This window comes from Saccostrea echinata, unplaced genomic scaffold (assembly GCF_033153115.1).
Source record: "Saccostrea echinata isolate AGI-Se365-2 ecotype Australia unplaced genomic scaffold, CSIRO_AGI_Sech_v1 ptg000020l, whole genome shotgun sequence".
NCBI classification, from domain to species: domain Eukaryota; kingdom Metazoa; phylum Mollusca; class Bivalvia; order Ostreida; family Ostreidae; genus Saccostrea; species Saccostrea echinata.
The window spans coordinates 6,681,877-6,708,596 of record NW_026889769.1 but is presented as its reverse complement, the minus strand read 5'-3'; the positions used below and the strand labels follow the sequence as shown (position 1 = coordinate 6,708,596).

Below are 26,720 nucleotides of genomic sequence, written 5' to 3'. Positions count from 1 at the left end.
CATTGTGGCCCCACCCTACCCCTAGGGGTCATGATTTGAACAAACTTGAATCTGCACTACCTGAGGATGATTCCATATCAATATGCCTAATTGTGGCTTTGTTGTTCTTGAGAAAAAGATTTTTAAAGATTTTTTCTACATATTCCTATATTCGTGGCTTAGTTGTTCTTGAGGAGAAGATTTTTAAAGATTTATTCCTATATATTCCTATGTAAAACTTTGATCCCCCATTGTGGCTCCACCCTACCCCAGGGGGTCATGATTTGAACAAACTTGAATCTACATTATGTAATGAAGGTCTCACATAAGTTTCAAATTTTACAGCCCAGTGGTTCTTGAGAAGTAGATTTTTAAAAGATATCACTTAATTTTCACTAATTCTTAATTATCTCCCCTTGAAAGAGGGTGTGGGCTTTCATTTAAACAAACTTGAATCCCCTTTACCCAAGAATGCTTTGTGGCAAGTTTGGTTGAAATTTGCCCTGTGGTTCTTGAGAAGAAGATGAAAATGTGAAAAGTTTACAACAACGACGACGACGACAGACAACAGACAAATTTTGATCAGAAAAGCTCACTTGAGCCTTTGGCTCAGGTGAGCTAAAAATTAAATGACAATTTTTTTTTTCAGCCCAAGGTCCTTCTTCCCCTTAAAACTGAGCCAATTTATTGCATGAATTGTTTAACATGAATATTTCAGTAAAATTAAAGTAACTAAATTTCAAAAAAATTCAGAACATTATTTCCAGTTTCAAACTGATTTTTGCACACTTGTCTGATACATGATAGGTATTTTTGGACCATCGTTGATATGGGGTATTGTGATGTCACCCATAATGCATGGTGTGTAATTGGTGCATTTACCAGTAAGTGTATTGAAAATATTTTTATCCAGAGCTCATGACATACAAAGGATGGACACTGAGTGCAATGATCCTGTTCCAAGAATTTGTAAATAATCCAAAAGTAATTATCTAACAAGACAGAAAAGAAAAAGATAGGAGAAATGCTTCATTCAAATTTGATTTTTCAATATGTTTTGATGATTTTGGTAGGGTTAATAGAGGCTCTTTTCAGAATGCATAATATATAATTTGTTTGAAAATTGAAAATATATATTATAATTATTAGTAATATATTTTTTAGACAAATATTGTGCACGTGATATCTCGAGAAATATTCAGTAGTTTTTCATTGAATTTTCAGGGATAATGCGTTTTGAAAAGCCATTGTTACATTTGAAAGAATTTTGAAAAAATTCATTTCCAGTTCCATGTTCCAGGCAATTTCCTGATTTTTAAATGGAATTTTTTCTCCAACAGATCTATAGAACGGCTAAAAATATGAACTCGAGACTTATTAGAGATGATAGAACATGACTTCTAGATTTGCGGAATTGCCTTTTGTGTGTCATCAATAGTTCCAGCGAATTAAGAAAAGTTGAATTTTCAACTTTTTTTGTCTCTCAATATTTTCTATTGATTTTTTACTAGGGATAATAGAGATTCTTATAAGAAATGGTCCCGCTAGCGTAATGCATGTTCAATTTTCAGGTGGGCAACCTGGACTCAATCTCCAGAATGTCTGGATTTTTTGTACTTTTTTTCAGCTGAAATATAATACTGTATCTTTAAAATGATATCTGGTATAATTTTCCATTTGAATTACGCGATATATTTTACAATTTACTTTTTATAGTATTTCATGTATGAAGGAGTTAAAAGGAATGCACAACGTGATACAGATAGTGTTATGAGTGAGGAATCAACTTCTCTCATGATGGAGAAAATATTTATATCTAGAGCTCATTACATACAAAGGATGGACACTGAGTGCAATGATCCTGTTCCCAAAATTTCTAAATAATCCAAAAGTAATCATCTAACAAGACAGAAGAGAAAAAGATAGGAGAAATGCTTCATTCAAATTTGTTTGATTTTGGACATTAATAAGCTTTAAGTTATTCTTACCTGCTCAGCTTTAGTTATCTTTTTTGTTGGTTTTATATGTTCTTTTGGCACCTAAATAAGTAAAATATAAACTATAAAAATAAGAGCATTTAAACTAGAGCAAAGCTTGTTGCCAGAGTAACAAGCAGGTCTTCAGTCCAATTTAGCAAAGAAAATGTGAATTAGTTTTTTATAAGAAAAAGATATTTCTAACAAAAACTTTTATTGACGAAAAATAAATTTAAGGCAGACATCTCCGGCCAAGGACTTGAGTCATTCAATTCCATTGCGATACCTTTAAAAATAAGCCTTTTAAAACTACTTCTGGTTTGACCAGAAGTGATTCCGATCAAAGAAAAATGAGTGTAAAAAGTTAACGACAATGGACAAATTTTGATCAAAAAAGCTCACCTGAGCCATAGGTTCAATCATGATCATCATGAAACTCAAATTTGATCTGTGATTCATCAATATCAAGAGACATACCAACCAAAAATCTCTGATGAGACCATAACTCTACTGGTTTGTACTTAAAATGAAAGAAAAGTCACACTTGAACATGTTGGATTTGACACTATGCAACAGCATAAAATACTGTCAAACTTATTATCTCTAATTTTGATTGGACCGAGAAAAAACTTTGAGATATCAGAGTATTTGAGATATTCAAGGGGTGAAAAAGTTATAGTATAAGTGGTTGGGACTTCCAAATCACTTCGAACATATCCATGGTATTCAAGGTACTGATGTATCTGTGTTCAAAATACCGAAATTCAACAACAGAATAATGTTTCTTGGTTTAGTTTTTTTTGTGGCAAGATTTATTGCAATCAGACTAAAACTATAGGAGGAGTAGCATTTTGCATAAATTTTACAGATATTACAATTTTTAGTAACCATGGCAACACTGTTCATCAATTTTAAAAAAACAGATCGAAGTCACTTCTGGTCAAACCTGAAGAGACTGTAGTTCTACGGTTTGTACTTTAGAAAGTTGCACTTGGACTTGAAACTATCCAACAGCAATATATAGAATATTGATCTTTCATTTATTTTTGTGGCAAGATTTATTGCAATCAGACTAAAACTGTAGGAGGAGTAGCCTTTTGCAAGAATTTTACAGAAATTTCTATTTTTAGTAATCATGGCAACATTGTTCATCAAAGTAATAAAGTGCCCCATCACAGCATGATACATCTGTCAAATATTGTTCAATTATCATAAACAGTTTAGAGTGCAAGAAAATCATGTCAACCTTGATACATAAATTTCAATGATTTTTTTCCATTCTTTATAATGTTGAAATGTCTCCTGTGGTGTAGGTATTAATTATAATTATGCATCGTATATTTCTCAACTGGTTTTGTCCAAGCTTAGAAAATGCCCATCTGCAGCTTTGCTTATTGTATATTTTATGATTGATTAACAATGCTACAACCTAATAAAACATCAAAAAAAAATTTGTTTATTCTTTAGTCTATAAAATTGTCATCTTAGTGAGACATGACACTCTGCAATTTGTTGTAAAGATACAAAATAATATCAAATGTTTTAATTATATTATACAATATCAAATTACTTTAAATTACTTTACACCAACTTTATTTTGAAATTTAAGTATTAAATTTAACAATTAAAAAAAATAAAAGCAATTAAGAGGTCGATTCCCTTGCCCAATTCCCAAGATACAGATAACATCTGCTTGATCAGATATGCTCTACCACTTATCTCCTCACACGAAACCCATCAATTTATTTCTAATTTGACATGCAATTTTCTGTTATCAAAATTTTTCAGGACCAGTGCTTGATAATTACACCCATGGGAGAAGTGGAATTTCTCTTATAACTTTAAACTTGTTTTAGAATGCTGTAAAGAATATAATGGAAAGAAAAGTATATTTTCTTGATTTAACATTTTTTAATAATGATACTGCAATACTTTATCTTTTGGGATTGTGTAATTTAAAAGTAAAAACATAGTTTTTTTTTAATTTCACTAAAATAAAAGGTCACAGTGACCTTTAAGTACAATGTGACACACCTCCTACCTAAATTGCATTAATTGGCAGAGTTCAATGATATTAGGTTTTATAATTTTCTAGTTAAAACCTGGACCAGATTTTCCCAGATTTGACCATAGCATCTTAATTAAAGGCCAGAGTGACCTACTTTTAATGTGTGACACACCTACTACCAAGATGTATCAGCTGACAAAGTTTGATAATTCTAGGCTTAATAATATTGAAGTTATGAGCCCCACACAAAAAAGCTAACAGACAGACAGAAGGACAGATGGACAGACATGAACGCCATAACAAAATACATCCCGTCTTAAGATGGGCATATAAAAACATACCTAATCAAAGATAACGAAGCTCATCTCGATGAATGTTATCTTTGTTGAAAATAAATAAGGCAAATCTCACCCAATATTTTTTTTACTACTTAGTGTGAATTCCAAGATAAATAATATCCATGCAAGTCTGATTTCATTAGGACTTATAGTCACTTGGAAATAGACCTGCTCCAAAAACATTAACCTGTTCACTCATTCAGAAATGTACATCAGTTCCAACATCCAAAACAAGTCTTGTAGCATCCATCCTAGGTCATCATTCATGCAAGTATAATCAAAACAGACCATATAATTATAGAGCTACTCCTAAAATATTACACTGGTTTCTCATTTGGAAACTGTAGGACAGACACAGAATCTGGAGCAAATCTAGAAGTATCCATCCCTAGATACACATTCCATGCTAATTTGGTTAAAATAAGCTTAAGTCCACTCATCTGGAAAACATAGGTTAGATCCAGCATCTTAAACAAGTCTGGAAGTGTCTCTAGATAAATCATCCATGCAAGTTTGGTCCAGGTACATGCAGGGCATCATACTATCACATAATCTCATCTGAGACTTCCAAGTCACCTCGACATACCTATTGTATTCTAAACTGTACTTATATTATATTAGCAGGTAATGATTATATGCAGGCACCTATTACATACCTGTAATATTTTGCTTTTAACTTAACAAAGACTTACCTTTTTACATCTCCAAGGTAAGCCTTTAACACCATAATCATATCTGATTTCTTCTCCTGCATATATATATCGTTTTGCAAAGAGAACCAAGTGATGACGATCATCCACATATATTTGCAACATTTCTGTATTGTTTTCAGGGTCACCACTTGGAGCATCATTCACATACCTCCCCATCCTTGTGGAAAATGTACCATCAATGCTGAAAAAAATTCAACAGAACACACAACTTGAAAAGACCATTTAAAGTACTAAAATATTAGTGATCACAATGACTTCTTTTAAAGCACCAACTGGTGAGGGAGAAAATTTGGGCAGGATGCTTCCATATGACTATAACTAGTCATGGATTTGCTGTTCTTGAGAAGAAGACTTATATGAAGATTTATCCTATGTATTCCTGTTTAAACTTTGATCCCCAATTTTGCCCCATCCTACAACCTGGGATTATAATTAGAACAAACTTCGATCTTCACTGACTGAACATGATTCCAAATCGATATGACTGAACATGGCTCTACTGTTCTTGAGAAGATTTTTAAAAGACTTAAATGGCTCAGGTAAACCAAAAGAAGAGGTTCATGAGCCACAACACTCAACTAATTTTTTTGGCCCTGCTGTTTTACATCAGATTTTTCCCCAATAAATGTATGTATACATGTATTCCTTCATAAGATTTTGATCACTTTTTGTTTCCCCCTCTATACACTAGGGCCATGATTTGAACAAAATGATTCTACACTACCAGAGGATGCCCTCATATAAATATGACTAATCGTTGCTTTGCATTTCTTGCGAAAAAAGGCTTTAAATCTTTTCTTTTAAATTCCTATGTAAACTATGTATATATCTTTTGTGGTTCCACCCTACCCCTGGGGTTCAAGATTTCAACAGAATATGAATCTATGCCAGCCAAGGCACAGCTTCCACTTTCATATAATTCATCATGGCATTGCTCTTCTTGAGAACTAGAGGAGTTTCAAAGATTTTTCCCTATACAATCCTATGTAAAACTTTGATTCCCTATGTGGCCCATGAAACCCCTGGGGACCATGATCTAAACAATTTACAATCTGTACTATTTCAGGAAGACTTCTTCTAAATTTCATCTTTCCTGAAGCAGTGCTTCTTAAGATGATTTTTAAAGATTTATTTATATATGCAGTAAAATTCAGCAAGTTCTGGGGACCTGCATATTTCCTTTGCTATATCAGTAATTCGTTAATATATTTGTATAACAAATTCATTGAACAATATAAAGCGAATAAGTTTTATTTTTTAAAGATTTTCCTGAAGTATTTCAATGTATCAATGTAAAAGAGTAAAAGAATAAAAGAGTGATCCCCTAATGTGGCCCAACCCTACCCCCAGGGGACATTATTTGAATAATTAAGAATCTACACTACATCTGCAAGCTTTCACATATTAAGTTTCATCTTTTCTGATCCTGTGCTTCTTTAGAAGAAGCTTTTAAAAGATTTCCCCTATGTATTTCAATGTAAAAAAAAGTGAACCCCTATTGTGGCCTCACCCTACACTCAAAGGGCATGATTTGAACAATTTAACATCATTACTACCTCAAGTTTTTATTTAAGTTTAATCTTTTCTGATCCAGTTATTTTTTTAACAGATTTTAAAATATTTTTCCTATATATTTCAATGTAAAATTTGATCCACTATTGTGGCCCCACCCTACACCTGGGGCCAAGATTTGAACCACTTAGAATCTACACTACCTTAGGTAACTTCCATTCAAGTTTTGTCTTTACTAGTACAGTGGTTCTTCAAAGGAAGAGTTTTTAATGACCGTACAGGTGACTTTCGATGGCTCAAACTCCGATCTCTCGAAGTGAACCTCCGGTCCCGTTTTTTTCCTCTACATAACTAAGCAAATTTACTCCTGATCTCTCGAACTCCCGATCTCTCGAAGTTCTCTATCTCTCGAACCAAGACCTTGGTCCCGTTACACATATTTCATTGTTTTTTACTCTCTATCTCTGGAAGTTTTGATTGCGCATGTATACATGTCAATCAAGCGTAAAATTAATTCAGCTTGGACTTATCTGGATAACAGTAAACGCCTGGGGCTGGGATGGACGTGTTAATTGGGTGTTTACATAGATGATACTGCACCTCTGAGTCGTCCGAGTATAGATATAATTAATTGGTTAATTGGTAAATTATAAACAAATCGCTTCACAACTTATTTTGATTGGACGAGACGATAATTTTGAGAATATAATTTAGGGACGTGTCAGTAATTTTCCATAGATTATGATTTTAATATTACTAGATTCTACACAATCCCAGTTTTGCAAACATTGCACAAGAAATCCTATCTCAAGAACTGTATACCGATTACGAGCAATCTTGTGAAGGACAGATCAAGCCCGCCCGGGGGTTAGCTAATTGCTATTCAGGTTTCATGTAATCATGAAATGAGAACAAATAAATATTGAAACTTAAATTAATCATTTTATTTAACACAATCACTGCTGTTGAAATCAAGTTGAAATCAAGTGAATTACCTGTAAAATACGAATGAAAAGGTGACATTATCAACATATACTTCCGGTATGTATAATAGTAGAGCAATGACGATCGGAACTGAAAATTCCGGATTTTATTCACTTTCTATCTCTCGAACCCCCTGATCTATCGAACTTTTCTTATGGTCCCTTGAACTTCGAGAGTTCGAGAGTCACCTGTATTATATTTTTGCCTTTTCTTGATTACTTCCCCTTGAAACGGGGCTTGAATTCTACAAACAAGCTAGTGTTTCTTTCTAAAAATTTCATTGTGTGTTTGCATGTTTTATCAATCATAATTTTATTATTTTGTATTTGTATTTTGATCATTCTCATTGTTTGACACTTTGGTTGACTGAAACATTTCTTATACTCTATCAGATTGTTTGTTGGATTTCATAATTATAGTATGTCAGTCAGATTCAATTGAGTTTCAGTCAGATTCAATAGAATTGTCACTCAACGCATCAGTATTTCGGTCATAGTGTATACAGTGGCTGCAACGTTATTGTTGACAAACCAATCGTGTAGAATCGTTCATGTAACGTGCGAGATCATGCGTGTATCAGACTCAATCGTTTGCGCTTTTAATCGTGCGTGATCGTGCGTTAAGAAACATGTAAATTTTGTTTTGTAAGTTTTTAGCGGAATGTTTTTTGTTATACAAGCATTTCGCTTGTCTGTTTTTTTTTTTTTAATCCAAACTAGAAATATGTCCATAGGACATGAATGCCCCGCCGAGGGTATATTAGTAATGCAATATTTTAACACAAATTGAGAAAAGTGAGGTCAAAGGAAAGGTCAAGGTGAAAAAATATTGATGCAGTTGAATAGCTCTCATCAGTATGTATCAGCATATGAATTTTGACAGTAATTTAAGAAAAGTGAGGTCAAGGTCAAAGGAAAGGTCAAGGTCAAAACATGTTGATGCAGTTGAATAGTTCTCATCAGTATGTATCAGCATTTGATGTTTGATAACACTATCTTGAATGGTATCTTTAAAACTGAGCTAAACAGTAGTTTAAGAAAAATAAGGTCAAGGTCAAAAGAAAGGTCAAGGTCAAAAAATGTTGATGCAGTTGAATAGCTTACATCAGTATGTATCAACATATGAAGTTTGATTACACTATCTTGAATGGTATCTTTAAAACTGAGCTAAACACTAATTTCAGAAAAGTGAGGTCAAGGTCAAAGGAAAGGTCAAGGTCAAAACATGTTGATGCAGTTGAATAGTTCTCATCAGTATGTATCAGCATTTGAAGTTTGATAAAACTATCTTGAATGGTATCTTTAAAACTGAGCTAAACACTAATTTAAGAAAAGTGAGGTCAAGGTCAAAGGAAAGGTCAAGGTCAAAAAAAGTTGATGCAGTTGCATAGCTCTCATCAATATCTATCGGCGTATGAAGTTTGATAAAAATATCTTGGATAGTTTCTTTGAAACTGAGCTTTGAACAGAGCTAAATGCAAAGTGTGACAGAAGGACAGATGGAAGGACAGAAGGACGGAAGACGGAAATGACAAACACTATATGCCCTGGCTATATTCATGGCGGGGCATAATAAACCATTCATAATATTTTTATCAAACTTCATACATAATACATTCTGATGTAAGCTTTTCAACTGTATCAACAATTTTTTACCTTTGTTTTGTCATATATGACCTTAACTTCATTTATTTTAAATTAGTGTTTAGCTCAGTCCATTGAAAATATTTTTATCAAACTTAATATGCTGATACATATTTATGAGTACTATTTAACTGCATAAAAAATTTTTGACCTTGAACTTTCCTGTGACCTTGACCTCACTTTTCTTAAATTTGCATTTTGCTTAGTTTTAAAGAAACCATTTAAGATGTATTTGACGTGTAAGCTTATGCACGTAAACATAATTTGGTGAGAACTGATCATCTATATCCAACTTTTTAGATATCAATTTTAAAGAAACTATCCAAGATATTCTTATCAAATCTCATACACTAATACAAATTTTCATGTTGCATTACTAATATACCCTTGGCAGGGCATTCATGTCCTATGGACATATTTCTAGTTACATTTTCATCTTCTTCTCCAGAACCGCTGGGCCAATTTCAACCAAACTTGTCACAGAGTATCCTTGGGTAAAGGGGATTTAAGTTTATATATATATAATTATTATATATTTATATAAAAGGGCCACACCTTAATGGTTTCTCCAAGGGGAGAAAAATAAGAAAAAGGAAAAATTGGGTGGGGTCATTTTAAAATCTTCTTCACAAGAGGCACAGGGTCAAAAAAGATGAAACTTATCACAAATCTTGCTTGAAAGTACAGTGGCTGCAACTTTATTGTTGACAACTTACACGAACGATCACGTTACACCAACGATTCCGCACAATTAACGCACGATAATAAATTAACTGACTGAACTGTAACGAAATCAGATAACACATCATTTATTTCCACAAAAATGGCTAAAATTAACTTGATAAAAGATAACATTACATTAAGTCTAATCCTCTGTTCTCATGAGTGGGTTTTTGTGAATCACAGTGATGTCATAAAACCACAAAATCAAGAATGATAAGCGAGTAAGAAATGTAACTAGTGATATTGTTTTCACCTTTATTTCCCAGTAGAGCAAAGGCCAAAAAATATAACTACTGGTAATTCAACATTCTTTTTTATAGCTTTAGGTCTAAAAGGTGATATCCTAGCATGCGCGAAACTAGAGGGAGGGTCGAGGGGTCCAGAACCACCCCCCCCCCCTTGGAATTTGCAGAGTTATAAAAAGTGTATACTGAAGCAAATAAAAAATGACTTTGGAACATCCCCCCATCACCACCACAAAATAGGTGTTGATCACCTTTGGGCAATGAATTTTATGTTGTTGTTTTTTTTTTTTTGGTTTTTTTTGCCTGTCAAGGAATTTTCTGGGTTTAAAGCATTTGGGAAGGGAATTTAGTTGTTTTGTTTGTTTTTTCTTTTTTGCTTGTCAAGAAATTTTTGGGTTAGAAATATTTTTTAGACTGGGATGGACCCCCCCCCCCCCCCACACACACACACACCCCAGAAAAACATAGGTAATCAGAGATTACAGAGCTCACCTCAACGAATGTTGTCTTTAAGTAAGGCAAAGTCCCACACTAAACCAATAATCTAGGAGTGTGCATCCCTAGATGCAACATTTATGCAATTTTGGTCTGAGAGGACTTGCAGTTACTTTGGAATAGACTTAACTGAAAACTTAAAACTAGTCACTCATCCAGAAAATGTAAGTCAAATCCAGCATCCGAAGCAAGTTTTGAGATTGTTCGTCCCCTGATGCACCATCCATGCAAGTTTGGTTCAGATAGGCCTTATAGTTACTTGGAAATGAGATCTGCTCTAAAAAACTTTAATCTGGTTCCTCATCCAGAAAATATAGGTCAGATCCAGCATCTGAAGCAAGTCCAGTAGTGTGCATCCTTAGATGTATCATCCATGCAAGTTTAGTCAATAAAGGGCTTACAGTTACTTAGAAATGAGATCTGCTCCAAAAACTTTAACCTGGGTACTCATCCAGAAAAAATATAGGTCTGATCCAGCATCCGAAGCAAATTCAGTAGTGTGCATCCTCATATGTATCATCCATGCAAGTTTGGTCAATATAGGGCTTATAGTTACTTGGAAATGAAATCTACTCCAAAAACCTTAACCTAGTCACTAATCCGGAAAATGTAGGTCAGATCCAGCATCCAAAGCAAGTCCAGTAGTCTGCATCCTTAGATTTATCATCCATGCAAGTTCAGTCAATATAGGGCTTATAGTTACTTAGAAATGAGATCTGCTCCAAAAACTTTTACCTGGTTACTCATCCAGAAAATGTAGGTCAGATCCAGCATCCGAAGCAAGTCCAGTGGTGTACATCCTTAGATGCATCATCCATGCAAGTTTGGTCAATATAGGGCTTTTAGTTACTTGGAAATGAGATCTACTCCAAAAACCTTAACCTAGTCACTCATCCGGAAAATGTAGGTCAGATCCAGCAACTGAAGCAAGTCTAGTGGTGTGCATCCTTAGATGTATCATCCATGCAAGTTTGGTCAATATATGGCCTATAGTTACTTGGAAATGAGACCTGCTCCAAAAACTTTAACCTGCTCCAAAAACTTTAACCTGCTCCAAAAACATTAAACTGGTCATTCTTTAGCTGAAATTGCAGCATCTGAAACCTTGACTGGTACAATGAAACACACTAGAAGCATCCTCCATGCATCTCTGACTAATATAGGCCATAGAAGTACTTGAAAAGAAAACGGCTCCAAAACCTTAACCTGGGACGCCGAAGCCGACACCATCACCGACGCCGAGGGTATTACATAAGCTCCCCCAACTTCATTGAGGTGAGCTAAAAATTCATGGATCTGCACCTGCCTAGTGTTAACTAGAAATATGTCCATAGGACATGAATGCCCCGCCGAGGGTATATTAGTAATGCAACATTTTAACACAAATTGAGAAAAGTGAGTTCAAGGTCAAAGGAAAGGTCAAGGTGAAAAAATATTGATGCAGTTGAAAAGCTTACATCAGTATGTATCAGCATATGAAGTTTGACACTAATTTAAGAAAAGTTAGGTCAAGGTCAAAGGAAAGGTCAAGGTCAAAAATTGTTGATGCAGTTGAAAAGGTTACATCAGTATGTATTAGCATATGAAGTTTGATAAAAATATTATAAATGGTTTCTTTAAAACTGACACTACTGGACGAAAAGAGTGCTGAGAATCCCAAATTTTACTGATAATGTTTGATAATTACTGATACTGTGCTGTTCTTGCTGATAAATACTGATATTTACTGTTATTCTTACTGTTGTTGCTGATAATTTTAGTTGTTTCTGATAAATACTGATAATTACTGTCGTCTTTACTGTTGAGTCTGATAAATACTGATAAATACTGTTGATGTGCTGTCGATGCTGAGATTTACTGATAATTACTGTGGTCATTGTTCTTGAGTTGAGAAGGTGCTAAAATAGAGCTTAGGGTTGTAAACACCTTCTTCAATCATTAATTTACTTTCTTTTTTATTTAATTTTCACAACAACATTTTCATGTTTCTTTATATTTACTGCTTGTGACAAAAATTATGACACTGATCTCGATTATAATACGGTTGTGAAAATCTTGACAATTATAATCAAAGGTAACCATTAAATAGAAATTGCAAGCGTAAACGGAAATGTTTTCCAAGAATCTATGAAAATAGTACTTGTATGTCTGTAAGCAGAATAAATGGAATTTTCCTTTTGCATGAAGATTTCATTTTAACATAAGTCACTGTAATACTAAAACATTAAGGCTCTTTGAAAAAAAAAAAAAAAAAGGATTGATAGCCCGACTCAAGAAATTTGGGTAAGGAGGTTGGTGAATTTTTTCATTAAAAAACACTGAAGTGGAAATAGTTATTAATTATTAATGGGTGGGAAAAAATCGGGATAAAAAAAATTCCAGCAGAATAGAACAATAATTTTATTTTTAAAGATGGCCTTACATGATAGCAATTTTTTTTAATTCTTTCCCAAAGATATGCATAGTTTTTAAAAAAAAATTTTAATGTTCGGTTTTTCTGACCCCCCCCCCCCCCCCCCCCCGAAAATCTGCCCGAAACTGATAAATTTTATGCTTTTCTTTAAAATAAATTGAGAGATGAAAACAGGGGTGAATATGTTCCGTCTGGAGGCACATTTTTTTTAATTTTTTTTTTTTTGTAGGAATACGTAATGCAAGCATTCGTAGATCGTCCCAGAATATATCTCTGCTACATATTTATACATGTGCAACAGGCAGATGGGGGCTGATCAAAAATTATTTGTCAGAATTAAAGTGTAAGTGCAATGGTACACACGTGTACATGTAATTTTGATGTTGGTCTCTTACACTTTCACAAGTCACCACATAAAACATTTTTATTCAATAAGTTTTAAAAATTTCATTCATTTAATTTAATTGATTTTATGGAATGGAAAATAAAGAAGTGGGACCTACTAAATGTAAATAATGGATGATTAAGTTGATCGATTTTAGTATTGTAAGGTAACAGATCTGAATGGAATTCACGTTTAAATTGATTTGTATTGATCAGAAATCGAAGATCAACCTGTGATTTGGCTTTATTGTGTACATTTCTTAGGCACTGGGGCAGAACAGGGTACAACATGTATATTCCATGTAAGTTGTAGTGGTCAGCTTAACAATGGGCACTTATTACCTATTGTTCTGCGTCTGCTGCCAGCTGTGTTAATAAACAAATGAACCTACACTGTACATGTACTTGCTACTTGGAGCAGGAACAATCTTTATGATTGCACAAAAAAATTAATACATATGTATTTATTATCGATTTTGTTGACAAATTAAATTGATAGAAAAATATTTAGCAAAATAGGTCACAGTACAAAATAAAAAAAAAAAAAAGAAAAGAAATGAAGTTATATACATTGTACAAACTTATTAATTAAATGTAGTAACTTGAATATGTTAAAATAAAATAAATTTATCTTAATTCACGTAGATCTTTGCTCAGTCTTTTTTAAATTTCATTTGCTAGTTTTACGTACATTTCTTGAGATAAAGTTTAAAGAATATCCGGGGGGAGGGTGCTACATGTAAATTCATTTGAATCTCTCTTAACAGTGTTTAAGGGCCTGTAAAACGGAGACGAGAAATTGATGAGGAAGATTTCGACTTTATCTAATAATTAATTATGCAAATTTATACGAGATTTTTTTTTTTTTTTTTTAAAAATGGTTTAGTGATTTAGCAATCTGTGTAATGATATTAGCACCAACGGTTCACAATTCAGAAACACGAAAACTCCACATCGCTGAATCCGAGAAAAAAATCTGTTACATTGTATATGAATTATGAATGTCAGTTAACATGCTGATCGCACTCATGAATAAATGTTATTATAATAGCTGAATTTTATATTGTTCCTTGATTCTCTAAAATAATTTATTCATGTATATTATAGATATTAAGTAATTATTACATGTATAACTTATGGAACTTAAAACTAAAGAATCAAGCTTTCAGCCTATCAGCCTATCAGCCTAGTTAACAGTCTTTCACCCCCTCCTTTTTTTCCTGCTACAGTCTGAATAACTAATTGAATCATGTCGCGTGTACTTTGAGTACATTGGTCTTGCACAACGAGAAATGGAATGGACAACAAATATTATACTCTCTGTACAAGGTTATTTCTAATTTTATTAATTTTACTAAATGCATATCGTAAGACGTACAAAATGTACTAATATTTGACCCGATTCTCAAAACGAAAGTAGAAACTTCTACACATGGTGGACATGTGAATAGTTAACACGCTGTTTTAGAACAACCGAGTAATTTCAAGTTTTGTTTTATTTTGTGTTTTAACTGACTGACCACGTATAAGGAGGTTATTATTTTTTTTTAAATTGATCTAGCTGTTACCAGTAATTACGTACATCATACTAACGAAGAAAGAAAGATGCGTATTTCATTGAATGAAAATCACACTGCATAAGATTTCTAGTTCCTGATGGCTTGAAAAATAAAACAAAAATAAAAACAACGTAAGATAGGTAGCTTGATATCACAAAATGATATTTAAAAAATTGCGAGGAGGACATAAATTATAAAACTATCTAGAGCGCACTAGCCGAGTAAAAGAGATAATTCAACAAATTTAAGATCATGATTAAATCTTATCATTTGAACTTGTCACATTCTTCATTAAAGGGCATAATATATGTTATATGAATAGATTTTTTGTGAGAAATATTTAATACTGCGTTGTTAAAAGGAGAATATGGTTTGTAAAAGGGGGGGGGGGGTCAAATAACAGAGCAGACGGAACCCATGTTACTTGTCAAATATTCAGGTTCTCTACATGAAAATATATATTTAATTGCAACCATTGACTGTTTTAAAGATGCTTCCTAAAAATTTTTAACGACAGTACAAATACACTCAGAAAAAAATATGAGATGGGATTTAAAAAAAAAAAGAAAAAAAAAAGAAAAAAAAACCTTTGTGAATAAAAAAAATTATTCTAAAAAGTATCTCATGTATCTGTATAGATAGAGTAACCACTGCATGAACACCCCCCCCCCCCCTTTCAGATATTGACAACAAAGGAGACATATAAGGATAAAGAAAAACATAAACATATATGATCTAATTTTAACATTAAGATGGAAATAAAAATAACAATAATAAAATAAAAATAAATAAATGAATAATGAAAACAAATAATTCATGTGACATTTTCATTTAGAATTTAACTAGTAAGTAGATTGTAATGAATTTTGTTGATAAAATACTTTCTTTAAAATAATTAATCATCACTCAAGCTTTTTTAGCACCTTCTCAGCTCAAGAACAATGACCACAGTAATTATCAGTAAATCTCAGCATCGACAGCACATCAACAGTATTTATCAGTATTTATCAGACTCAACAGTAAAGACGACAGTATTTATCAGTATTTATCAGAAACAACTAAAATTATCAGCAACAACAGTAAGAATAACAGTAAATATCAGTATTTATCAGCAAGAACAGCACAGTATCAGTAATTATCAAACATTATCAGTAAAATTTGGGATTCTCAGCACTTTTTTCGTCCAGTAGTGTGAGCTAAACACTTATTTAAGAAAAGTGAGGTCAAGGTCAAAGGAAAGGTCAAGGTCAAAAAATGTTGATGCAGTTGAATAGCTCTTATCAGTGCATATGTATGTATCAGCATATGAAGTTTGATTACACTGTCTTGAATGGTATCTTTAAAACTGTGCAAAACACTAATATAAGAAAAGTGAGGTCAAGGTCAAAAGAAAGGTCAAGGTCAAAAAATGTTGATGTAGTTGAATAGCTTACATCAGTATGTATCAACATATGAAGTTTGATTACACTATCTTGAATGGTATCTTTAAAACTGAGCTAAACACTAATTTCAGAAAATTGAGGTCAAGGTCAAAGGAAAGGTCAAGGTCAAAAAATGTTGATACAGTTGCATAGCCCTCATCAAAATCTATCAGCATATGAAGTTTGATTAAAATATCTTGGATAGTTTCTTTGAAACTGAGCTTTGAACAGAGCTAAACGCAAAGTGTGACAGAAGGACAGACGGAAGGACAGAAGACGGACATGACAAACACTATATGCCCCTGCCATATTCATGGTGGGGCATAAAAACTGTTTCCTAACATGTCCTTTAATAATTCAGAATGTCATACATAATAATTTTTATGTCAATTTTGGCTACTATTGACCTAGTCATGATTAAAGAAGACGATATTGTGAAAAGACGGAGAGACAGCTAGACAACATATGATAAGAAAAGTTCAATTGAACTTTCAGCTCATTTGGGTTAAAAAGTTATGTGTGGGCAAAATAAAAAATAGCAATAGGTCATCAATGTCCAGGGCTGGAAACAATTTTTTTTTTCACTGGTCACTCAGGCTATCAGCAATAGGTCATCAATGTCCAGGGCTGGACACTATTATTTTTTTTTCACTGGTCACTCAGGCTATCACCTTAAATTTTTACAGGTCAACTCAGTATTTTCACCATCCTACTGGGGCAGTAGATTTTAAAAAGACTGGCCCAAAATAATAATAGTAATATTTTGTTAACATTATGATACTTAATAGTACTTAATAGTACAGCTTAACAAAACAAGAAATGACAGAATTTGGACTCACAACCCTGTCAAGTTAACTAGCCTGACCATGAACGAATTTGTAATGCATAAAAAAATACTGACCTAAAGGGCACACGCCCTCTACAATGTACTAGCCATGATTAAAAATTCACTGGCCCCATACCAGCAGGCCATCAATTATTTTGAGCCCTGAGGTGACATAAGTTGTTAGAATTTTTTACTCTTTTGAAAGAAATACATGCTTTGTAAAAAATTGATAAATCTTACCAAAACTTTTTTAAGAAGAATATATAACTTCCCAATGAAAGTGGGTAAGCTTGTTCTCTTTCTTTGCCAACTTCGTTGGTAATGTATTCGCCATCATACTCAAGGACAAACTCTCCTTTTTTAAAATCCTTTACTGCAAAGACTCCTTTTCCTAGTTGAGAAAAGAGTCAGAAAACATGATAAATACATAAAATTATAAAAGGTTCAGTCTCAATAAGAATAATCCAAGTCCTACTCTATATTATATACTTTACTCTGCCCAGAATATGGTTTAATATAAACTTTAAAGGTCTGCCCATAAATTTGGAACCTGGAGGACAAAAAATGTGAAGTTTTACATAGAAATTTATAGGAAATGTCTTTAATAAAAATCTTCTTCTCAAGAACAGCAAAGCCATTATTGGTCATATTATTACAGAAGTACCCTCAGGTAGTGAAGATTCAAGTTTGTTCCAATCATGCTCCTAGGGGTAGGGCAGGGCGGCAACAGGGGGTCAAAGTTTTACATAGGAATATATAGTAAATTCAGTTTGCCCCCCCCCTCAACTTTCCAATACTGTACTGGTGTCTCCTTCTTCCCAGCTTAATTGCTGATTCATCATCCAAATTCTACAGCTACCTTCTGAATGCCTGACTTTCCCAAAACTTTGCCTTACTATACCCTTAGGCTAGTCCATTCTAAGGGTTGTCAGGTCATTCCGCGATTTGAGGTCTTCAATGCATTTTACTCAAATGCCCCTTAACCATTGCAGCTATATATACCTTTGTCTTGACCCACTGTTGTGGCCCTGACCTACCCCCTGGGGTCATGATTTGAACAAACTTGAATCTACACTACCTGAGGATACTTCTTTATTAATATGTCTAATAATGGCTAAGTTGTCAAGGACAAGATTTTTAAATATATTTCCTATATATTCCTACCCCCTATTGTGGCCCTGTCCTACCCCCAGAGGTACAAATTTGAATCTACACTACCTGAGGATACTTTTGTAATAATATGACTAATCATGGCTTTGCTGTTCTGAAGAAGATTTTTCTTATAAGACATTTCTTATATATTCCTATGGAAAACTTTGACCCCCTCTTGTGGTCCCTCCCTATCCCCGGGGGTTATGATATGAACAAATTTGAATCTAGAGTATGTAATAATTAAAGCTTTCATATAAGTTTCATCTTTTCTTCCCCAGTGGTTCTTGAGAAGAAGATTTTAAAGGATGCCACAAATTTTTTACGAATTCTTAACTAACTAGACCCCTTGAAAGAGAGTGCGACACTTCCTGTAAACAAACTTGAATACCCTTCACCCAAGGATGCTTTGTGGCAAGTTTGGTTGAAATTGGCCCAGTGGTTCTTGAGAAAAAGTTGAAAATGTGAAAATTTTACATACAACAGACGGATGCCGCACACTCTTTGATCAGAAAAGTTCACTTGAGCCCTCGGCTCAAAAACAACAACAAGAGGCCCAGGGGCCACATTGCTCACCTGAGCACTATAGCTAGGAAAAAGCAGAAATCAGTTCAGTCTTGAAAGGTTGAAAAGTTTAAATATAAAAATATAAAAGTGGATGTGGGGGTTAACTTGAATCTTTACTTCATAGGGATGCTTTTGAATTAATATGACAAATAATGGCTTGGCTGTTCTTAAGAAAAATTTTATTGATATATCCTTTGTATTACTATGATTCCCTGTTATAGCCCCTCTATTTTCCTAGGGGGTCATGAATTGAACAAATTTGAATCTACCTTACTTGTGGATGCTTCCATTTAAATATGACCAATCATGGCTTTGCTGTTCTTGAGAAGAATTGAAAAGATTTTTCCTATGTATTCCTACGTAAAATTTTGATCGCCCATTGCAGCCCCACCCTACCCCTGGGGGTCACAGTTTGAACAAACTTGAATCTACACTACCTGAGGATGCTACCATATAAATATGACCAAACATGGCTTTGCTGTTCTTAAAAAATTTTTAAAGATTTTTCTTATGTATTCCTTTGTAAAACTTTGATTGCCCATTGTAAGCCCCACCCTACTCCCAGGGGTCATGATTTAAATAAACTTGAATGTACACTATCTGAGAATGATTCCATATAAATATGACCAATCATGGCTATGCTGTTCTTAATTGAGCAGAAGATTTTTAAAGATTTTTCCTATATATTCCTATGTAAAACTTTGATCACCCATTGTGCCCCCCCCCCCCCCCCCCCGGGGGTCATGATTTGAACAAACTTGAATCTACACTACCTGAGGATGCTTCCACATAACTTTCATAATTTCAAGCATAGTGGTTCTTGAGAAGATTTTTTAACAATGTCATTAATTTTTAACAAATTCATAATTATCTCCCCTTGGAAGAAGGTGTGGCCCTTCATTTGAACAAACATGAATTCCCTTTACCCAAGAATATTTTGTGGCAAGTTTGGTTGAAATTGGCCCAGTGGTTCTGGAGAAAAAATCAAAAATGTGAAAAGTTTACAGACGGACAGACAGCTAGACAGACGGACAGACGGACTACAGACAAAGTGTGATCAGAAAAGCTCACTTGAACCTTCAGCTCAGGTGAGCTAAAAAGAAACCCATAAATTTAAAGTATATCCCCCAGAGGCCGACAGATCTACCTAAACAAAAAAAAATGATAAAGAGAAAAAAATTAAAGATCTGCCCTAACACAAAACCAATAAACTAATAGGGGTGTCAACACAGTTCATAAATACACAATCCACCCTAAGTTGTTAGGAAGAATCTGAGGTCTATGTTTCTTGGAGGGGGGTGTCAATAGTCATTCTTAGTCTCTTAGATTACTGTATAAATTTAAATATATTACTAAAAATTTTAGAGACAGGGGTCTCTACCATTCTGTTAGTTTATTTATCATATCAAAATACATGCAATAAATAGGCTATATCATCATAACCTAACACGTAAAGCTTTAGATCTGTTGAGTACATATGCTGTCATGACATGCGAGTTTACAGCATCACTGCTGTCTGTATGATGTCATCTCTTTCAAGAGGAGTGGATCAAAGTTAATGTACTCAATAAAATATCCACATAACATTTATAATATAGGCAAAATCATATGGTATACATTTAATGTTAAAATAGACCAATGCTCGCACTACATCACCAACGAATAGTAAAACCGAAACCACACTTCTTATTTCCGAGATGTTATTTTTGAACTTAATATTGGTTTGACTTTTGACCCATCTCATTTAATCACAATGCAAAATTATCTTTTATTAGAATTCTTGAAAATAGTTGATTCACTTCCAGCACACTTACTTTCTTTAAACAGATCATCCAGTTTGTGAGAATCAGTCAATCACATTCTAATTTATTGTCTCTAATTTACCAACAATTTTTTTTTTTTTTAAATTCTTTTAAACAAATTTAAAACAATAATCACAACCACAACCGATACTTTTTGTCCCTAAAATTTATCTTGTTTTACATATTACTTTTGGAAGAGTAATTGTTGTCTCTCAGTATTTTTTATTGGATTTGTTAGTGAGATTTTGGCATTTGTCCGTAAGATTTCACTTTCCATCGAGTTTACATATATTACTAGAGAACAACTACATTTCTGATTACCAAAACATTGTTTACTAACAAAGAAAAACATCATACCTTGCTTTCTTTCGAGGGGTTTCTATCATTTTTTAAACCACCCTGTTTTGGCAACCCGACATCACATTAGTGTTTGAAATCCTTCTCATTTTTAGTGATTAAAAAGCGTCAAACTGAGACGGATCATAACGAAAATTAACTGCTAAAATCCAAACGAACGAATTTCTGATTTCCGTATTTCCATTAATTAAAGCAAAACGTTAGATATATTTTGGACTTAAAATCTACAAAATATGGTGAAATCGTAAGAGTAAACAGGTCTGGAAAACTGTCATCCCAGATATCCAGACAATTGGGGAACCCTATATGCAATATTTTGCAATGACGAAGTTCAAAAGCTGGTATTTTTCTCCTAAATTATCAAAAATAAATATTACCACTTATACGAGCCTGGTCTCGGATAAGTGAGTTTATTTCAGTAACCCTAGTAATATTTATCTATTCCGGATAAGTTACGTACATTCGGATAAATATAAATTTTCACCCTTAGTCACAAGCTATCATTCCGGATAATTAAGGTCCATTTGTATATAGTCTAATAATAAGTTCGTTTCTACCTCCTTTCTAGAAGAATCGATTAAACGGTAAGGTCATGGAAAATTTTTGGGAGTTAAATTGTGGCAATGTTTTAAATTTTTTAAATCAAATAAGTTTGATTTTTAGTATAACTATTGAGGTTTGTAGTTTCAAAGCAAATTAGACGTATCGATGGCGAAGTTTGACTTTGGATTTGGCCTGATTGGACATTTTCGTAAATTGAATTGATTTTACGCGATGTTGTAATTTGTGAGACTTTACAGGTAACAGGAATATATTAAGATCAGTTTGGGGGTCAAATGATTGTTTAACTTGAGTTATTATTTTTAGGAGCGAAATGTTAAACTTCGAGTCCATCATAGCTATAACGGGGGGGTGGGGTGGGGGGATAATTTCATAAAACACGGAATATTCTCAGAAGCTGGGCTTACTAGAAGGATTTTAGTTTGTTTTCTACATAGATTTATCGTGCTCGAAGGAGGTATATTGATTCGCATTTTACAAAATGTAATCGTCGTTAAATCGGAGAAAGCATTCACGAGAATTTGTGCACTTTCACTTTTCAAGTAATCAAAGTACTGTGTGTACTGAGAGGAGGTTTATTAAATTGTGTAAGTGTTATGCTCTATTTGCAGACTTGTATCATTTCATTTGTTTGTTGGTCTTTTGAAAAGGTTTGGAACAGTACTGTTTGTTATCTTTTCCTATTTTTTTTTTTTTTTTTTTTTTTTTTTTTTTTTTTAAGAAAACAAAAAGGTGTAAGGTTTTATGGATGATATTGTATGAACTGATTTTCCTATTACATAATGGGATGGGAGTTACATGTAACTTGTATATTATGTTACACAACATATGGGAGCTCATTTGGTCCACATGGTCAATTTCTGCATAAAAATCCAACTAATGAAAGCAAAATCACAGTTTATTGAAGTAGGATGAAAACATTTCTTATTAATTTTGCAAGCATTTGTCTCGCAGTGAGCAGTCAAACTGCAGCAAAGCTGTGGAAAAGTATTTTTCATATGCATTAGAATAGGTAGGCAAATTTGCAGGGTTCAGGCACAAGCAAGGAGCAAATTATATTGGTACAAAAGGCAGTAAGTACATAAAAAACCTTAAGTAATTGATAGTGATTACAGATGTATGTTACCATGATTATTTATTTTCAGGTACATTACCAAAAACAGGTCAACATTTTTAATTTTATTTTTTTAAGACAGCTTTATCAGTGAGTCAACAGCTGCAATTGGCACAACATTCCTTTCCATCAAAGCATGCCCTTATCACTTCCCCAATAATTCATTAGAATAGTAATTAAAGATTTGCAAAAAAGAAACAAGTAGGAAATGTTGCAGTTGTGTTAATACTAGATATAAAAGTGGAATTGGCAAATGATATAGATCCTAATCCAGCTTCAATTAATCGCAGCTATTAGATTACATTCTTACATTCTAGGGAAAAGTATAATTTGGTTAAGCGAGTCTTTGTGTGAAGGGGGGGGGGCATATTTCAAATAAACTGGTAATTTTTTTTAAAAAAGATGGTCAAAATCAAATTGGTTCCTCGTCTCCGTCGGATGGACTAGTTCTGATATTTAGTTAAGCTATTAGTGCACTGTGATAGGCAGATTAATAAAAGTGATTGGTCAGGAGTCTCACTAGGATAAGCAGCACCCAGTACTTGCTCCGTATGTTGCTTATCAGGCTATCTTTGAATGGATAAGCTGCTAATGTGTTCGACGAGACGGGGAAACAAAGCTTGTCAAATAATCAGTTAAATTATATATGAATCAATTATTATTATTATTTAAAGATTTAATAGGTTGATATGAAATTGCAATATTGAATTTACTAGTACATAAGAAAAGTCAAAACCAAGGAGTTAATAATGTGTTGTCAAAACAATATTGATCCATTTAGTTAAGGTACACTGACATTCAATTTTAAGCTAATCTGGTAAGGGATATCCAAGATATGTCCAGAAGTATGCCTTATAAAGTATACCAGTTTTTTTCCACCGCACATACCCATGGACAAAGAGTTGCAACGTACTCAAGAATTTGTTTTCTCGGATATTTTATTGTGTTTATCTATTTTATTGCACACCTATGTCAGTGTCTAATGGGGATTTAAGCCTTGAGACTAATTTTATCATTCTGTTTAATTTTTACCAAATACATGTATAATTGTGTGTAATACACAATGGTCCACGATTATACCTAAATTTCCCAGAGATAAAACTACTCCCTTACAGATATTTTTTGAATACTCAGAACACTTAGTATCGCAATTACCTCGAATTGTATAACTTACTGCGGCTGTTTTGCAATAAAGTCAAGAAACTTATAAATCTCCATTTATTTTCGGAGCATAACATGTTGTTTACATATATTGTTTACGCTAGTGACAATTGAATGATACGAACAATAAGTATGCCGAAGGTGCAATGTAATGCCGATGGTTGCACTTCAGAAAGCAAGTCAAAGTGTTCGGAATATTTAGACTTCCAAAATAACGTTTATCAGAAAGAAAATGATTAAACTTATTATTAGAATAGTCTACTTAGCGGGAAATATCCACAAAAAATTAACACAAGAGAGCTAGCATTTTAATTTCATAGCGTGGTGCAACGAACATTTAGCTAGTTATTTCACCAGGGCTTCTTTCTTATATTATATGTCCCTTAAAAATCTGCAGTGATCGATCTCATAGTGTAGTCAATAGCTATAGCACATTGTCCTCAGCTATTAATCAACGTTTCCTACCTTCAACGCAAAAGAGTTTCATTACGTTAAGTAATAGCGATATAAAGTATTCTTCCTTTTGTTTGAAATAGGTTAAACTACCCTTATGGCATGAGGTTATATAAAACTAAAATTAATCGTACTTTAAAACACTTAATAGGTGATGATTAAATTAATAAGCCTTGCAGTTATTTTTAATTAAAACAGTTTAACGATTCGAATGTAGTTGCAAGTACTTCCATGACCAGTCATAAAAGGTGTTTATCCTTTTTTTCAGGGAAACTTCGAGCAGGTTTAGTCAGTATTGGATACGGAATATCATGCCCATATGTTTTATTATTTGTAGAATACAAAATTTAAATCTCATTCACTACAATTGGGGAGCAACTGCTAAAGCACATTTGCCACCAACATGCAGGGGGGGGGGGGGTATTTTAGCTTTGAAACGCTGGCTATAAAATGTACATGTTTAGGCATCCATTAAGTAGTTGTTACAAGGCTCACATATTTTTACTTTCTTTCATTTCAATGATTTATTTATTTATTTTTTTATTTTTACTATGGATTATAGTTGTTTAATAAATTGTGAAGAGGAAATATGATTTATGCAGCTAGGGAAATGAGAAGGGGGGGGGTTAAGTACACAAATATTGTTTTTAAAAGTATTCTAAGTTGAGAGATGACGTAAATATCTCGTTTTTGTTCAATTTGGGTCTGATACACTCCACACTTTTTAGTACAACTATAACCAATACTTGCAAAGATAGTTTAAATTTTTATAAAAGCCATAAAAATGCGTAACAGGAGTAACAACCTAGTAGGTAAGTAGTTACGATAAAATAAACCAACGGGACAGGGAATAGAGTGCAGGTATGGATCCACAATTTTAGATTAAACGGGGAGTTATTTTATTCTCACAAGTCCATAATTGCATTTCAACACATATAACGGAATAGGTGAATGACCGTTGACGATTTAAATTCATATTTTGCTTTAATGCATTGAATAGTAATTGACTAATAAGTCACTTGTTTTATAAGTTGTATTGGTGAATGAGCAGGCCCTGGTCGACGGTGACCATTTGCGTTGAGGTACTGCCGCCGTCACCATGGTTCTTGGCACCCCCATTGGTGGCGGTTGCAGTTCCATTTTTACTCGTGGTAGACACGAGTATTCATGGCCCTTGCAAGTGGCGTATTCCGTCGCACCTCAACGCAACTGGAGGAGTGCAACACATATTCTGACGCTCATTCCATTGTTTATCCTATTGCACATGTAAATTGAAATTCAGGATTTGAATTTGTGCATTGGCTTGTAATTGACAAGCAGTTGACTTGATTGATATTGAATTGATTGATTGAATGATGATTGATTGATTGAACTTGATTGATTATTGATTTATTGATTGAACTTGATTTATAATTGAATTGGTGACGTTCATGCACTTGTGACCTACCCAGTGCATGATCCGCCCGATTTGGGTCGTCACATTTGTTGTATTGATTGTTATTGTGGGGCAGCCCTGTGGTAGCCCCAGCAAATTGATCACCGCGGCCAGAAGCGCCACATTAAACAAGCAAAATAATATCTGTTGTTTGTTTGATTAATAGGGAATCTGCAATAATACCACTTATACGAGCCTGGTCTCGGATAAGTGAGTTTATTTCAGTAACCCTAGTAATATTTATCTATTCCGGATAAGTTACGTACATTCGGATAAATATAAATTTTCACCCTTAGTCACAAGCTATCATTCCGGATAATTAAGGTCCATTTGTATATAGTCTAATAATAAGTTCGTTTCTACCTCCTTTCTAGAAGAATCGATTAAACGGTAAGGTCATGGAAAATTTTTGGGAGTTAAATTGTGGCAATGTTTTAAATTTTACCCACCCACCCTCCTCTTGTTTTTAGAACAAATACTGCTGCTTTTTGTTATGTCATTGTAGCTGAAGACTGCCTGCTTCGCCCAGCTTCCACAACAGCCTATGTCGCGGTGGTGGATTATGTGTGTTCGGATATTATATGTACGTAGGGACGGCTTGCTTGGTCCAGCACCTACATCAGCCTATGTGCCGATGGTGAATTTTGTGTGTTTGCTCATTCCGTAAATACAGCCTGATTGGTCCAGCGTCCACATCAGCCTTTTTCAAGGTGGTGAATTCTGTGTGTTTACGTAATCCGTGATGACTGCCTGCTTGATACAGCGTCCACTTCAACCGATGTCGCGGTGGTAATTCTGTGTGTTTGCGTATTCCGTCGCACCTCAATGCAACTGGAGGAGTGCAACACATATTCTGACGCTCATTCCATTGTTTATCCTATTGCACATGTAAATTGAAATTC

General features: G+C 33.8%; 1 protein-coding gene across 1 annotated transcript in view; it reads right to left on the bottom strand.

The window, feature by feature from the left end:
• The window catches only part of LOC133189860 (uncharacterized), a 40,512-nt gene extending 35,342 nt beyond the window's left edge, over nucleotides 1-5,170 (bottom strand). Inside the window, exons 1-4 of the mRNA XM_061325254.1 lie at nucleotides 4,994-5,170; nucleotides 4,623-4,741; nucleotides 2,358-2,403; nucleotides 1,968-2,018 (exon numbers count right to left, since the gene is read on the bottom strand). Coding sequence (XP_061181238.1) covers nucleotides 1,968-2,018; nucleotides 2,358-2,403; nucleotides 4,623-4,741; nucleotides 4,994-5,170 — 393 coding nt within the window. The remainder of the gene's footprint in view (nucleotides 1-1,967; nucleotides 2,019-2,357; nucleotides 2,404-4,622; nucleotides 4,742-4,993) is intronic.
• Nucleotides 5,171-26,720: the final 21,550 nt, after the last annotated feature.